Source organism: Oncorhynchus kisutch, linkage group LG30, assembly GCF_002021735.2.
Source record: "Oncorhynchus kisutch isolate 150728-3 linkage group LG30, Okis_V2, whole genome shotgun sequence".
NCBI classification, from domain to species: domain Eukaryota; kingdom Metazoa; phylum Chordata; class Actinopteri; order Salmoniformes; family Salmonidae; genus Oncorhynchus; species Oncorhynchus kisutch.
This window is the reverse complement of record NC_034203.2, coordinates 31,800,423-31,817,577: the sequence shown is the minus strand read 5'-3', so window position 1 is coordinate 31,817,577 and position 17,155 is coordinate 31,800,423. Positions and strand designations below refer to the sequence as shown.

At 44.1% G+C, this 17,155-nt stretch overlaps 1 protein-coding gene across 1 annotated transcript; it reads right to left on the bottom strand.

The window, feature by feature from the left end:
* Positions 1-318: 318 nt before the first annotated feature.
* Positions 319-16,198, bottom strand: LOC109874943 (calsequestrin-1-like). The gene is made up of 11 exons (XM_031810653.1): positions 15,813-16,198; positions 7,491-7,584; positions 6,678-6,778; positions 6,396-6,507; positions 3,977-4,050; positions 3,739-3,869; positions 3,022-3,067; positions 1,995-2,049; positions 1,770-1,870; positions 1,565-1,639; positions 319-1,193 (listed from the first exon to the last, which is right to left on the bottom strand). The coding sequence occupies exons 1-11, from the start codon at positions 16,047-16,049 to the stop codon at positions 1,047-1,049; spliced, it is 1,173 nt and encodes a 390-aa protein (XP_031666513.1). The 5' UTR covers positions 16,050-16,198; the 3' UTR covers positions 319-1,046.
* Positions 16,199-17,155: the final 957 nt, after the last annotated feature.

Sequence of the window (17,155 nt, the reverse complement as noted above, 5' to 3'; positions counted from 1 at the left end):
CACACAGTATTGTACAACTAACTAAATCCTATTTTCCCTAACTCCTAAACCTAACCCATACTCTTACCCTAACCTTAACCCATAAACCTAACTCTAAAACGAACTGTGGCTCCTAACCCTTAACATAATTCTAACACTAATTCTAACCTTAACCCTAAACCCTAGAAATAGCATTTGACCTTGTGGGAACTAACATAATGTCCCCAGTTGTTCAAATGTATGTTTGTTTACTATTCTTGTGGGGACTTCTGGTCCCCACAAGAATAGTTAAACATGTCCACACACACACAATAATCCAGATCACAAGTCGTTTTCAAATCTTTTTCCAAGCTGTCATTTATTTTAAGCCTTTACAGTATGTTTAAGTTTTCTTGTTTAAAAAAAATGAATACTGTTGTTATATTTCTTTGTCAGTAGAAAACATCCATGTGATTTACAGCACATTTCAGTGCACAAGAAGAAAAAAAGCTTACCAACTAAAGTTACAATAATTCAACAGAGTAGGTTGGTATGACCCATGACCTGTATGTAGGAAAAGCCTGCTTGCACCCTTGGTGCAATAAAATACATTCAGATGACAAGTTTACAGATGGACTCAGACTTAAAATGCATCAACAAAGTAACCCCTCTATTTGTTTGAAATATAAAAATCAGAAGCATCAGGTGTTTTAAGATTTAGTGCTAATGAATATCCAATAGTTGTATTTTGAATGTATTATTTTCACAATTTATTTTTTGTATCCTTTTCATATTGTATGGATGGCAAAGTTACAGGTGTGGTGTGAATAAAAAAAATGGGGCTCTGAGAAAGTACTGTCTTTTATGGATTCAAAGCAAAGTGAAAAAAATGAAACAATATTTTGACAAGATGCTCTGAGCAAGGATGTTGAAAACATGAGGATGTCCATATGAGCAGACATATTTAACTTAATGAAGTGTTACAACAGAGGACAAGGACAAGTTGAGGAAGGGGATGATGTGATTGGACAATTCTATTATATTGGCCAGATTTAGACATAGGCCAGTGAAATGATGAGATCAACAATTTACTCATCGTCGTCGTCTTCATCATCATCGTCATCATCGTCATCTGGATCAATTTCATCTGAAAGAACATCTTCAATCCATTCCTCAAGCTCATCTGCGCTTGGTAGGTCATCATCATTGTCGATCTCCATCCATACACTGTCAGCCTATAGAGAGACAAAAAGCAATTCAGTGCCAAAGATAGACTATTGAATGTTTTTTAATGCTAGTGGAACCATAGAAATATAATTAATAGAACGGGTGTCCCCATTCAAGTCAGTGAAAGCATAATGGGTGCACTGCCGGCCATTGCGAGTGTACCCATAGCAGCAAAGCAGGAAATGTACCCATCAATCTGTGCTGTAATTTGTTGAATCTACTGAACAACACATTGACATTACAAAAGAATACATTCAGAGTGTACGCATGAGTTTACCAGTTAAATTGCCAGCGTTAGAGGTTCCAAGCCTGTTCTATTCATTCTATTTCTATGTGTAGAACCTCATGACTCCTCATACATGACAGAAACATTACTCACATCTTCAACATCCACAACACCAATCTGGGGAGAACCCAGGTCAATTCCAAAGGTCTTCTCCCAGTATGGGACAAGCTAAAGAGGATGGATAATATTCCAGGAAGAAATCAACAGCAATCAGAATCTCATATCACTATCCCCCATATTTCATGTGGGAAATTGGATAGATGGATTATATTGTATTGATAAGTGACCATGATTTTACCAGCGGGAAGTCATCTGGATCAATCCAGACAATGCTGAGGTTGGGATTATCATTGTGCTCCTCTGCTACTTCCTTTAGGATTTCCAGGAACTCAAAACCATCTTGGAAGTCAAAGGTCAAGTGTCAAATGTACATAAAGCCTTATGAAACCCCTCTTGCTGACAATGGTTCCCTCCTCCCCCACCCAGCCCTATTGACTCATTAGCCTCCCCTTTGGTTCTGTACCTGGATCATCCTCTTCTGCGAATGCAATGATGTGCTCACCATCGATGTCATCCTCCTAAGAAAAGACAGACTCCTTAAACGTACTAACACCAGGTAAGAAAACTGGGATGGGGAATATAGACTACCTACAAGTCCATTTCCATCCTTGCTTGCACATTTAGGCCACATAAATACACTGAACAAAAATATAAGCACAACATGTAAAATGTTGGTCCCATGTTTCATGAGCTGAAAAAAAATCCCTGAAATGTTTCATACGCACAAAAAGCGTATTTCTCTCAAATGTTGTGCACAAATTTGTCTACATCCCTATTAGTGATAATTTCTTCTTTGCCAAGATAATCCATCCACTTGACAGATGTGGCATATCATGAAGCTGATTAAACAGCATGATCATTACACAGGTGCACCTTGTGCTGTGGACAATAAAAGGTCACTTTAGAATGTGCAGTTTTGTCACACAAAACAATGCCACAGATGTCTCAAGTTTTGAGGGAGCATTCAATTGGCATGCTGACTGCAGGAATATCCACCAGAGCTGTTGCCAGAGAATGTAATGTTAATTTATCTAGCATACACTGCCTCCAACGTCGTTTTAGAGAATTTGGCACTACGTCCAACCGGCCTCAAAACTGCAGACCACGTGTAACCACGCCAGCCCAGGAGCTCCACATCTGGCTTGTCTGTAATAAAGCTCTTTTGTGGGGAAAAACATATTGTGATTGGCTGAGCCTGGCTCCCTATGCCATCCGAGGCCGCCCCATGGCTGCACCCCTATCCAGTCATGTGAAATACATAGATTAGGGCCTAATGAATTTATTTAAATTGACTGATTTCCTTATATGAACTGTAACTCAGTAAAATCTTTGAAATTGTTCCATATTGGGTTTATATTTTTGTTCAGCATGTTGCGTTTACATTTTTGTTCAGTATACTTAATAAAAATTGGGGAGGCATGCTTACTAAGAAGGCATCAGCCATTTTGTTTTGTAGGGTGATTTTTATGGTAATAGTTGGTATAGCTTACCCAGATCTCATACATGTTATCAGGCTCCATCTTCCTCAGGGTTGGTCTATAAAGAAATAGGACGTCAGATATTTATTTATTGTTCATTGAGCAAGGTTACACTTTTTATACTTTGTGTCGTACTTTAATGGGAATAGCCAGTTAAGAGTAATTTACACAATATTTAGCATATTTATATGTTTTCCCTTTCTGTAATACACATGACTTCCAGAGACCTATTTGCAACACTCATTTGTGTACGGGTTGATGGTCACTAGACTTGTTACTGACTGTTATGGATTGTTCTCATATCGTTTGATAGGGATTGACGCCGGAGCTACTCAAGGTACAAGGAACAAGGACACACTGATTAGTATTGTATTGATGACATTATGAACACTCTGTGATTCTGTAGCAGAAAAGTTACTGTCTTTTGTTTTGACCTTGTACAAGCATCTTGGGCTGATGTTTAGAGAACATTTAGTACTGTTCGATTAGAATTTAAAGGGGCCCGTCTCCAACAGTCCCGATTATACATTTTTCTGGAGGTGTCTCCCTGTTGCAACTGTTGATTTTGATTGATATTATCAACGACTGCCCTCCTTTTGGTTCACCTGAAAATTCCATTTACACCTAGTTATAGGGTTTTTACAAGTCAAATCACAAAGCCAGGAAAGAACACCAGACCCATCTCATTATGTATATCGCCATTCTGACCACTGTGGCCATGAATCTCACCTGTCGTGATCCTCAATGTACTCGACAAGCTCCTCCTCTGTGTAGGGCTTTCCGGGGATAACTATGGGTTCATCTATAAAGGGTTCATAGAAGTCCACCTCATTCACCTTCAGGCCCAGATCCTTGGCAACCTGGAATACAGAGGATTGAATTGAAGGAACAATGGGATACTTTTAAAGGAGAGTAGAGCTCCAGTGTAATTTTGAGGATGTAGTTGTTAGTGGGTACGGTTCTTCACCTTGGGAGTGAATGTAGCGAAGAACTTGATGTGTGGATGGAACTCCTCAGCCGCGTCCACATAGGCCAAATAATCTGAAATATTACAGGCATTTGTTAACACCTTAGTAAAATCTAGATTTTTTTGTTGACAAATACACTGTTAATACACTGTTTTATCCATAAAATGTACACATAACTTATAATATACAGTAAAAACACAGAAATAAAATGTTTTAAATAAACTGGGAAATGCTTAACACCCCGGCAGTCCTACAATCTGAGCTATATGCCCTCAATCTCACGCAAATCATCAAAGAACCCACCAGGTACAACGCTAAATCTGTAAACAAGGGCACCCTCATAGATGTTATCCTGACCAACTGGCCCTCCAAATACACCTCTGCTGTCTTCAACCAGGATCTCAGCAATCACTGCCTCATTGCCTGTATCCGCTACGGGTCCACAGTCAAACGACCACCCTTCATCACTGTCAAACGCTCCCTAAAACACTTCTGCGAGCAGGCCTTTCTAATCGACCTGGCCCGGGTATACTGGAAGGATATTAACCTCATCCCGTCAGTTGAGGATGCCTGGTCATTCTTTAAAAGTAACTTCCTCACCATCATAGATAAGCATGCTCCGTTCAAAAATATATTTTTGCAGAATATGCAACTGTTCAGGGAAGTCAGGAACCAATACACGCAGTCAGTCAGGAAAGCAAAGGCCAGCTTCTTCAAGCAGAAATTTGCATCCTATAGCTCTAATTCCAACAAGTTCTGGGACACTGTAAAGTCCATGGAGAACAAGAGCACCTCCTCCCAGCTGCCCACTGCACTGAGGCTAGGTAACACGGTCACCACCGATAAATCCATGATAATCGAAAACTTCAACAATCATTTCTCAATGGCTGGCCATGCCTTCCTCCTGGCTACTCCAACCCCGGCTAACAGTTCCACCCCCCCCCCCCACCACCCCACCCCCCGCAGCTACTCGCCCAAGCCTCCCCAGCTTCTCCTTTACCCAAATCCAGATAGCAGATGTTCTGAAAGAGCTGCAAAGACAGAGTTCAGTGTGTCAAATCGGAGGGCATGTTGTCCGGTCCTCTGGCAGGCTCTATGGGGGTGCCACAGGGTTCAATTCTCGGGCCAACTCTTTTCTCTGTATAAATCAATGATGCTGCGGGCGATTCTCTGAGCCACCTCTATGCAGACGACACCATTCTGTATACTTCTGGCCCTTCCTTGGACACTGTGCTATCTAACCTCCAAACGAGCTTCAATGCCATACAACACTCCTTCCGTGGCCTCCAACTGCTCTTAAACGCTAGTAAAACCAAATGCATGCTTTTCAACCGTTCGCTGCCTGCACCCGCACGCCCGACTAGCATCACCACCCTGGATGGTTCCGACCTAGAATATGTGGACATCTATAAGTACCTAGGTGTCTGGCTAGACTGTAATCTCTCCTTCCAGACTCATATCAAACATCTCCAATCTAAAATCAAATCTAGAGTCGGCTTTCTATTCCGCAACAAAGCCTCCTTCACTCACGCCTCCAAACTTACCCTAGTAAAACTGACTATCCTACCGATCCTCGACTTCGGCGATGTCATCTACAAAATAGCTTCCAATACTCTACTCAGCAAACTGCATGCAGTTTATCACAGTGCCATCTGTTTTGTTACTAAAGCACCTTATACCACCCACCACTGCGACCTGTATGCTCTAGTCGGCTGGCCCTCGCTACATATACAGACCCACTGGCTCCAGGTCATCTACAGGTCCATGCTAGGTAAAGCTCCGCCTTATCTCAGTTCACTGGTCACGATGGCAACACCCACCCGTAGCACGCGCTCCAGCAAGTGTATCTCACTGATCATCCCTAAAGCCAACACCTCATTTGGCTGCCTTTCCTTCCAGTTCTCTGCTGCCTGTGACTGGAACGAATTGCAAAAATCGCTGAAGTTAGAGACTGTTATCTCCCTCACCAACTTCAAACATCTGCTATCTGAGCAGCTAACTGATCGCTGCAGCTGTACATAGTCTATCGGTAAATAGCCCACCCAATTTACCTACCTTATCCCCATACTGTTTTTATTTATTTACTTTTCTGCTCTTTTGCACACCAGTATCTCTTCCTGCACATGACCAGTTGATCATTTATCACTCCAGTGTTAATCTGCAAAATTTTAATTATTCGCCTACCTCCTCATGCCTTTTGCACACAATGTATATAGACTCTTTTTTCTTTTTTTCTACTGTGTTATTGACTTGTTTATTGTTTACTCCATGTGTAACTCTGTGTTGTTGTCTGTTCACACTGCTATGCTTTATCTTGGCCAGGTCGCAGTTGTAAATGAGAACTTGTTCTCAACTAGCCTACCTGGTTAAATAAAGGTGAAATAAATAATAAATAAATAATACATTATATATTCTTACGTTCAGACTTTTCGCTCTTAAAGTAGCCAACCAGTTTGATATCCTCCTCAATATTATGGAAACCTTTAACCTCCGGATCGTTCTCAATGATCTCAACTGGGTCTTCAAGAACCTTGAACAGAGTAAAAGAAGGATGGATGGAGAGAGGAAGATCATGGTGTGGGAAAAGAGAGTGAAACAGTACAGAATATATTAGTAGTGGATAAATAGTCTGTTTCCTACAAATAAGGTAAAGAGTAAAGGTAAAAGAGAGCATAAATAGATTACATTACTCTCACATACATCATAGATGAACTCCACAATTGTGTCTGCAGCAAGCTCCCCATCGTACTCAATGATCTCGTTCTCGGTGAAAATGTAGATGCTGTCGGCCTCCTCAAGTCCTGAGGAGACAACAGAATTTCAACTCGGGGCTTACATATCCAGTCATACCCGGGAATCCACTAGAGGTCAGGCTTGCTCATAGGTTGCCTTAGCACAGTGACACAAGATTTCCATCTCAAAAGTGTAGTGGCTTCTACTTGTTTCCTTTACTTCATCATCACTGAGGTGAGATAATTAAAAAGGTGATGTCTCAGTGGGCAATGGGCGTCCAGCATATTGCTTTCTCCTATAATATATTTCCTAATTCTGGGAGAGTGTAAGTCTCAGTGACCCCCTCCTTCAAAATAACCTTTTTGAAAAACAGTACTCCGCAAAACTGTCATCTTAAGAGTGAGGTATCTTAGTCAGCAGCCTGTCGAAGTGTGACCCGCACAGCAGCTCGTGCACATAAACAAGTAGAAATGGGAAATAGTGTTCTGCAGCGCTCTCCACAGGGGAAATTATCTACATTGATAGTTGCAGAGGAAGGAGGCAAGACAAGGAGAGGAATCCACATATGACTATTGAGATGCATCCATTGAGACCGGTCAAGCAGTTTACTCCACTGAGCACATACCTGGTCAGTGTTGATGTCTAGATTAGATTGTGACACTTTGACAAATGGACCATGTTTAAAGATGGTGACAATTTCACCATAAATGGCCTCAGAACTATAAATAATGCTGTGAATCTTGAATATCTGTAATAGTGTCTATTTCTGTGTGTATTTACCTAGTTTCTTAGCAACAACACTGCCCTTCTTCTCATCAACAAGGCCAAATCCAATATCCTCATCGTCAAGGTCATCAAGTACCTGAGCTGCAAGCTGTGAAAAAAAAACACTTTCACATAACTGAAAACACAGTAGCAGCCTTATGCCTAAGCAGGAATATCTTCTGTATGTACGAAGAACTTATAAGGACTTTTGGGGAGTTTGTTTTTAAGTTTATTTATGAGTATTCTGTAAGGAAATTGATGTGCATTCACTTCACCCTCAGCTTTGTGGGTTTGCTAGAGGGACAGGTGTCATTCTCAGTGCACTGTGTATGCACTGAAGCAAACAGAAATGTTGTTGTTTTATTTCACACATTTTCATTCAGTTCCTCCACCATAAAAGCCTGGGACTCAGAGCGCTGTCCATGCACTTTCTAAATCTGTGTGAAACTTGACCCTTATAACTGACAACCGGCTCAACCAACGATGTCGCCACATCCATGGCCTGCTTATGGTGGGGGTGGGATAACAGTTCTGCTGACTGCGTTGGGGTAACTGGGTGCTTGGATAGCAACAGGTGCAACCCTGCTTTCACATATCTCTTCTAGCACTTCATCAAGGAGGTGCAGGCACCCAAACATACATACACAGAGACACACAAACTGACATGAAGGATAAGTTATCAGTGCTTCTGTGCAGTTAATTTTATTGCATAACAAAATCCCATAACCAGGCTGTCATGTTCCACACCATGGCAATGATGATAGCTGGCACTGATGGTAGGCCTAAAGATCCTAGCCAGAAACCGCAGGATGCAAGCAATAGTGGCCCCTGCTTTATGTCTTGGTGTGCAGTTTGATATTATGTACCTTTTGGGGGAATGTTTATTTGTGATTAACTGTAAAACAGCGGCCCAAATGTCAGAGGTTAATTATTATAATAGCAGGCTGTCCCAGGGAAGCTGATTTTTAGCTAATGTCCCCACTATTTACTTGTCTGATTAATAGGTTTTTCCTCGTAGACACTTCCCACTGTGTACAAACTGGTTTAAACAAATTTGTTTCCATGTCATTTCAACAACAAAAAATTCAATCTGATGACGTTGAATCAACGTGGAAAATTGCATGAATTTAGGAACTTTTTGTATTTTTTTTTCACCCAACCTAAATTCAATGACATGGTTTGACTTTTTGGTGTTTTCACTTTGAATTCATGTTAGTTGACAACTCAATCAAATATGAATCAAAACTACACGCTGAACTGACGTCTGTGCACAGTGAGTTATGTGTCCATATTTGTCATGTGGGGAGTGGTATTCATATGAAGAGGTTCTCAGGGGGTCAGGATCTAGATCGGCCTGTTAAATAGATTGAGGGCTAAACTCAGCTAAAGGCTTTTAGCCAAACAGACTACTACAGCTATATAAGGTTGCTGTTTGGGGGCAAGTGTTGTGAAGCGGGCAGGTTTGTTGCCTGAGTGCAAGGGGAGAGTTCGCTTCGTGACAAATCAGGGAAGGGAGGAGGGAGGAGCACATACTGTACATCTAAATGAGATGACATGCTATCCTCATCTATCTCATTGCCTGACCTAGATTATACCATAGAAATAGAATGAATAGAATGGGTGTCTCCATTCAAGTCGATGATGGCATAATGGGTGGACTGGCATCAATTCATGAGATAGCCCACTGCAAAGGACATGAAGCTCAGCCTTTCATAAATATGTGGGACTGACTCATAAACGATATGTAAAATCTGATATGGACAGTGTTGTATAACAGTCTCATCGGTTGTTCCCTACAAATGCTGTTTTGAATTCAAAATAAATTCTACCTACACACTGAAGAAGGCTGCAAAGCCGGAACGTCTGTGTACGCTATCCCTGATGTAGTGAATTTTTTCTCTCAAAACGAAGTACGTTTTATGAGACATCTTTTTGAGTGCAGACCCATTACACCTTTTGTTTGTCCTAATTTACAGTTTTTTTACCAAGCTTCTGGGAGAGCGCGATGGTTCTCTTTTGATTAGCCATTGAGAGTGTACCCATAGCAGCAAAGCAGGAAGAAAAAGCAGGAAGTATACCCATCAATCTGTGCTACGATTTGTTGAATCAACTCAACTGACACTACAAAAAAATGAATTCCATTCCATGAGCCACATCAGTTAGCATCATTTGAATGCAGTGGAGGCTCCTCAGATGAAGAAGGGGAGGACCATCCTCCTCACTGAATTTCATAAAAATAGTGAAACATTAAAAAAAGTTAACATTTTTAGATAAAACCATATGCATGTCACCAAATAATTTATTAAACACACTGTTTTGCAATTAAGGTCTACAGTAGCCTCAACAGTACTCTCTGGGGTAGCTCCATGGTGTAGCTGGAGGACAACTAGTTTCCTTCCTCCTCTGGGTACATTGACTTCAATACAAAACCTAGGAGGCTCATGGTTCTCACCATCTTCCATAGACTTACACAGTAATTATGACAACATTCAGAGGACATCCTCCAACATTTCAGAGTTCTTGCAGCATGAACTGACATGTTGTCCACCCAATCAAATGATCAGAGAACGAATCTGAAAGCATAAGCTACAGCTAGCTAGCACTGCAGTGCATAAAATGGGATGAGTAGGTGACTCAATTAGAGAGAGACAATAGTTGAACAGTTTTGAATAAATAAATATTCAAAATGAAGGAGACACAAGAGATAGAGAGAGAGCTAGCTATATTTTGTTGTATACAAAATTTTGTTGTATATTTTCCACTTCAAGATGCACTATGTAGAAGTCGCTCTGCCATTTCCTTCTTGCTAAAATTCTAATAGTTCACTTAATTTCAGTTTGTAACAAAACAAGTATAGTGTAGAGAATCATTGTACCATCTAAACCGCTGTGAAATAGTTAGCTAGCTAGCTAGTTTAGCCTACTGAGACACATGGCTCAACAGAGGGATGCTATGTTAACTAGCTATGGCTTTCCAACACTGGAACTCTTCCAAGTCAAGGTAAACTTTTGGTTTTATTAATCTATTTCCACAGGGGCCTGTATCGCTTGCTGTACACTGTACTGCATGATTGTATCGGGTTTACTAACACGTTAGTTTTAGTAGCTATGGTGACAATGATGTAGGCCAGCATTTCCCAAACTCAGTCCCTGGGAGCCCAAGGGTTGCATGTGTTTTTTTCCCCTAGCACTGCACAGCTGATTCAAATTACCAAAGCTTGATGATTAGTTGATTATTTGAATCAACTGTGTAGTGCTAGAGCAAAAACCAAAACGTGCACCCCTTGGGGTCCCGAGGACTGAGTTTGGGAAACCCTGATGTAAGCTGTGTGTAGCGGTTATGGTATGAAGGTTTGGCTTGGAAAGTTTTTTTTGTTGCCTGGTCACAGAATAGCGTGTAGCTGCGAGAAGGAATTATACAATGAGCAAAGAGATCATGCTGTTTGTATGTGGCTGTTATGAAAGTGAGCTGTGGTTGGGGGTGATCATGGGTGTATTCATTTAGCCGATTCTGTAAAAATGAATCTTAAACGGAAGCAAACGAAACAGAGTGCTGATAAACATACCTGAACTTGTCCAATAGAAACTCTTGTTTGCAACTGTTTGGACTAATGATTACACCCTAGATCAGCTAGATGCAGGCAAGAGTGTGCAAGGTGGTATTGAATAGGCACACAATGTGCTTACTTAAGTCCGATTTGGATATATTTGGCAGTTTTTGCTGCATAACATGTAGAAGTTGTCCCTTTTCAGGTTTAGAAGAAGTGATTAGTTAGAATAGAAGCTGATTAGAATAGCTAGCTTATATAAATCGTTTATGGTAGTCAATTTGGTTTTTTAATTGTAACTCTTTACCACATCTATTGCGAGTGTACACATCAGTTTACCAGTCAAATTGCCAGGGTTAGAGGTTCCAAGCCCGTTCTATTCATTCTATGTAATATACTCTCTCTCTCTCTATTTCTCTCTTTCTCTGCAATAGACCAAAACAGAGTGCAGAGTGCACATTAATTTCACATAATGTCATGGCACTACTACCTTTCAAATAGCAACACAGCACTTTAGGATACACAAACATCCACAACAGCAGCACTTGATAAATATAGACCCATAGCCACACCAACCAAGGACTATTTTGGCAAGGTGCTGGTGACGCTCAAGTCTCTAGGATCCGCTGACAGGTACAGTACTGCAGCCGTCTGTCAGTCATCCCAGGTCAGTCAGCCGACACCGCAGTACTGGGGCCTGAACCTCCTGGTCTAGGCCTCGATGTCCCATAACATACAGAGGAGGGGGCAGGCAAGCATTCTCAGATGATGATTAATATATCATTAATCAAAACACCCTGCTGAGTAGACATATGTCTCTCACACACACGGACCTACATACATGCACACATGTCGGACCTACATACATACATGCACACATGTACTCCTATACACCCACATGCACACACGCAAGTGGATGTGTTCGTTTCCTGAAGCGTTTGTTTCCAACCTGGGAACCTGGTCATGGCAAAATTCTACAGTAGACTTTGGTATATTTGTTCGTTATTCATTTCCCAGGTGATTAAATGAGTTAAAGTAAACCATACAACTCCTTAAGAGGCACCAGTCCCAAAATAGCTATTCAGGCTTTCAGAGCTGTGTTGTGTTTCTATTCAGGGAATCCTGGAAGATGTAGTCCAAAGTGGTTAAATTGTAGTCCTAAGAATTTGGGCCAGTCCTGGCAGAGCTGGATTTGAGAGGATTAGCTCATTGGCCATCTGAAGAGCATTTATATTTATTTGTAAACCACCAGTCATTCACACCCATTTGTCTTCAGTTTCAGGCCATCCAGGGGTACCTATGGGTTTCACTGCTGAATGAGATAACCTTTGTGCCTCCTGAGAGGGCTACTGATTTCACTGGAGATCAAGAACCGTTATCCCCTTTCAAGGGTGAGAGAGTGCAGGGGTTTAAGATTGAACAATGTAATTAATTCGAAATGTAGGTTGGCACTTGCTTTGGTGCCAAAACTAATAAAAAAAGTGTCTATGAAATCACACAATGCACACATTCTTGTGATCCATATTGCTCAGATATGAGTGAATGAGAAATAGCTGCACATCTCTCACTGAACGCATGGAATTGTGTTGACAGTAGGCCTATGTGGAGTTCTGTAAGTAACAGATTTACAATGGAGTGGTGTAGCCATTGAATTACAATGTACACATTTTATTTCTATGGGTGAATTATTCTTCTATGTACGGAGCTGTAGTCTGAAGCAGACCTACGGTGTAACTCTGTCAGACACTGAAATGAGGTGATGACGCGTCTAAATGATCATGCTATGGATGTAACCCTCTCACCAGGCTGAACGGGACTGTTCTGCAGCTGAACGTCTTGAGTGACAGGATGGAGCTTTAACCTTTGACCTTTAGCCTATCGTGAGGGGTTATTGGGATGGCATGTTTGCTGGTAGGAAGGCCAGTTGGAAATCAGGGAGAAGAAAAAGGGCAGTTGAGTGTGTGATGGATGTAGCGAGGGGCGTACTTGAAAGAACAGGGTCATATAAACAGACACACACAACACACCCATGGCGACACACACATATCAACATGGACATATGGCCATGTACACACACATATGGATTTACTCCGCACACCCTATTACAATCAATACAAGAAATGTAGGACATTTCTGATAGAAGTTAGGAAGTTAGAAAAGATTATCCTTATGGATTGTAAAATCAGATCAGTCAACGAGCTGATGACTTGGGGTCCTGCTACTTCTGTCCATGTCATGTTTGAGTCATAAATGGTTGACAGTACAGATAGCAGGTCGAACACCTGCTATCTGTACTGTCAACCATTTGCCAGGACTGGTGATGGGATCCCGTGTCCTCACGACTCAGCACTTTGCATGTGAAGAATGCTGTCTCACACCTCCTCCATGCCACAGGCACGTGACAAATGTTTTTGTCTCAGTTGTCAGTATTTCTTATGTCTCTGCACTAATTCCTGCCCCACCCCATTCCTTAAAGACAGACCCATCCCTGCCATCTCCCATTTCATCTAAGACCACAAAATCATGAGTCAGTCTTAAAACAATACACCCCAGGGATATTTCCAGCAACCCAGAGATTTCTGGAACAGCAGGTGAGTCAACACAGTACTCCTACAGTCCCCTCCAGGCACTAGCGCTTATTTAGCAATTTATAGTATCAGCTGATTATTAATTTATGTTACTATCTCATGTCTGCCTCTACCCATTTACCCCGATGACCAAATTCATTCACTAAAAAGCCTTTCAAATTCAGTAAACTGTCCGATCCATGCAATAGTCGGACCCTTGCAGCTTTTGCATTTAATATATATTCCCTTGAACATCTTAATTTAATCATTGTCTCTGTTGTGGCATGTTTCAAAGGCCACATTTGAGTTGCCTTACCCTTAACAACAACACGTAGTTACCTGTAAATACTGTCTGTATCCACGTAGCCCCTTAATACACACTATCATGCCTCATCCAGTTGATTCATTATAGCAGTGATGGTGCATCCCTACCCAGGCACTGTGTGTCCCACTTCTAACTCCCAGTTACCCATCCCCTCTCCTCACCATCCCCCACTCAGTTGCCCGAGTCCTTCTAGTCACCTGACCCAGTCCCCTCAGTCCCCTGACCCAGTCCTCTCACTCCCCTGACCCAGTCCTCTCAGTCCCCTGACCCAGTCCTCTCAGTCCCCTGACCCAGTCCTCTCACTCCCCTGACCCAGTCCTCTCAGTCCCCTGACCCAGTCCTCTCAGTCCCCTGACCCAGTCCTCTCACTCCCCTGACCCAGTCCTCTCAGTCCCCTGACCCAGTCCTCTCAGTCCCCTGACCCAGTCCTCTCACTCCCCTGACCCAGTCCTCTCAGTCCCCTGACCCAGTCCTCTCACTCCCCTGACCCAGTCCTCTCAGTCCCCTGACCCAGTCCTCTCAGTCCCCTGACCCAGTCCTCCCAGTCCCCTGACCCAGTCCTCCCAGCCCCCTGACCCAGTCCTGCCAGTCCCCTGACCCAGTCCACTCAGTCCCCTGACCCAGTCCTCTCACTCCCCTGACCCAGTCCTCTCAGTCCCCTGACCCAGTCCTCCCAGCCCCCTGACCCAGTCCTGCCAGTCCCCTGACCCAGTCCCCTCAGTCCCCTGACCCAGTCCTCTCACTCCCCTGACCCAGTCCTCTCAGTCCCCTGACCCAGTCCTCTCAGTCCCCTGACCCAGTCCTCTCACTCCCCTGACCCAGTCCTCTCAGTCCCCTGACCCAGTCCTCTCAGTCCCCTGACCCAGTCCTCTCACTCCCCTGACCCAGTCCTCTCAGTCCCCTGACCCAGTCCTCTCAGTCCCCTGACCCAGTCCTCTCAGTCCCCTGACCCAGTCCTCTCAGTCCCCTGACCCAGTCCTCTCAGTCCCCTGACCCAGTCCTCTCACTCCCCTGACCCAGTCCTCTCAGTCCCCTGACCCAGTCCTCTCAGTCCCCTGACCCAGTCCTCCCAGCCCCCTGACCCAGTCCTGCCAGTCCCCTGACCCAGTCCACTCAGTCCCCTGACCCAGTCCTGCCAGTCCCCTGACCCAGTCCTCTCAGTGCCCTGACCCAGTCCTCTCAGTCCCAAGACTCAGTCCTCCCCACAAGAGATTGGTGACACCTTAATTGGGGAGGAAAGGCTTGTGGTAATGGCTGGAGCAGAATCAGTAGAACGGTATCAAATACATAAAACACATGGTTTGATGCCATTCTAGCCACTCTGTTCCAGCCATTATTATGAGCCGTTCTCCCCTCAGCAGCCTCCACTGGTCCTCCCAGTCTCCTGACTGTCCTCCCAGTCCCCTGACCCAGCCCTCCAGTCCCCTGACCCAGTCCTCCCAGCCCCCTGACCAAGTCCTCCAAGAACCTCTTAACCTCCTAAACCCATGACCCAGTCCTCCCACCCCCCTGACCCAGTCCTCCCAGTCCCCTGACCCAGTCCTCCCAGTCCCCTGACCCAGTCCTCCCAGCCCCCTGACCAAGTCCTCCAAGAACCCCTTAACCTCCTAAACCCATGACCCAGTCCTCCCACCCCCCTGACCCAGTCCTCCCAGTCCCCTGACCCAGTCCTCCCAGTCCCCTGACCCAGTCCTCCCAGCCTCCTGTCACCTGACCCAGTCCTCCCAGTCCCCTGACCCAGTCCTCCCAGCCCCCTGACCAAGTCCTCCAAGAACCCCTTAACCTCCTAAACCCATGACCCAGTCCTCCCAGTCCCCTGACCCAGTCCTCCCAGCCTCCTGTCACCTGACCCAGACCTCCTAGTCCCCTGACCAAGTCCTCCTTGCCCCGTGACCCACCTCCAGGGCCAGTTCCTCGATTTCAAACTGTTTCTGGGCAACGGCATCGGATCCGGGATGCTCATGGTAGTACAGAACCATCACATTATGCGTCTTCATCACAGACTTGTAGTTCTTGGTAGTCAGCTCGATGACCCGGTCCATCCCATCGTACTCAGGGAAGTCCAAACCCTGCTCACCCCATGACAGTCCCCCGCAAGCCAGAAGGACTGCCATAAGCACCCAGCTCCAATTCATGTTTCTTTGCTTATTTGGAAATTAATTGTAGTTTCAGTGAGTTAAAATTTAAATATTTTCTTAAAAATGAGGAAGGACTTCCGATCCCCACCACCCAGAGCAGAGCAAGACCAACTCCTCACACGTGGAGCTGGAAACAGGGCAGAGAGAGCAAGAGGGGGTGGGCTCAATTATGGATGTGTGTGTGTGTGTGTGTGTGTGTGTGTGTGTGTGTGTGTGTGTGTGTGTGTGTGTGTGTGTGTGTGTGTGTGTGTGTGTGTGTGTGTGTGTGTGTGTGTGTGTGTGTGTGTGTGTGTGTGTGTGTGTGTGTGAGCAGAGGGCATTTCAGGCTGGACCATTTTTAGCTCAGTGTGCTTGTTTAACTTGTTTTGTTTTGCACAAAATTATCATTATATGGCTGTGCACAAAATTATCATTATATGTGTGTGAATGTGGCAAAGAAGGTGGGTGGGAAGTAGAGTGGCTGGCGAGGTGACAGGGCTGACGAGAGTAAGACACAGATCCTGTGTGTGTGTGTGTGTGTGTGTGTGTGTGTGTGTGTGTGTGTGTGTGTGTGTGTGTGTGTGTGTGTGTGTGTGTGTGTGTGTGTGTGTGTGTGCTAGTTTTCATGGGTGTGTGTCTGCATCTGCGTGTTTGTGTGTTGGGTTAAAAGAAGGCGGAGTCAGAGAGGAATAACAGACTGCCCCCACCTCTCCTTCAGTGAAGAAGAGGACGGTGGGAGACAGAGGCGATGGTTTCAAATAGAAAGAGAAAGAGATCGATTGACAGCCCATTGGAAAAATTAAGACAGACTAGGAATGATGGGCACAGATAGTCCTGGAACACTTTCCCCATACTTAGTTTGGATGGACTCCGATCCTGGCGAAAAATAATAGATTTAGGATAATGAGGGGACATGTTTGGAGGGGTGCTGGTCTAGTTTACTGCTCTTAGCACTGCCCGGTGCTAGAATGTGGCATGAGGTCACACAGGGACAGGGGCGAGAGATGAGAGTGACGCTTCTGGTTTGGTTTCACTAGAGTTACAGTACATAGGTCAGTTGGCCTGCCCTAGGGGATATCAGACTTCACTCAATGATAACAGACATAGTTTTACCATTGTGAAAG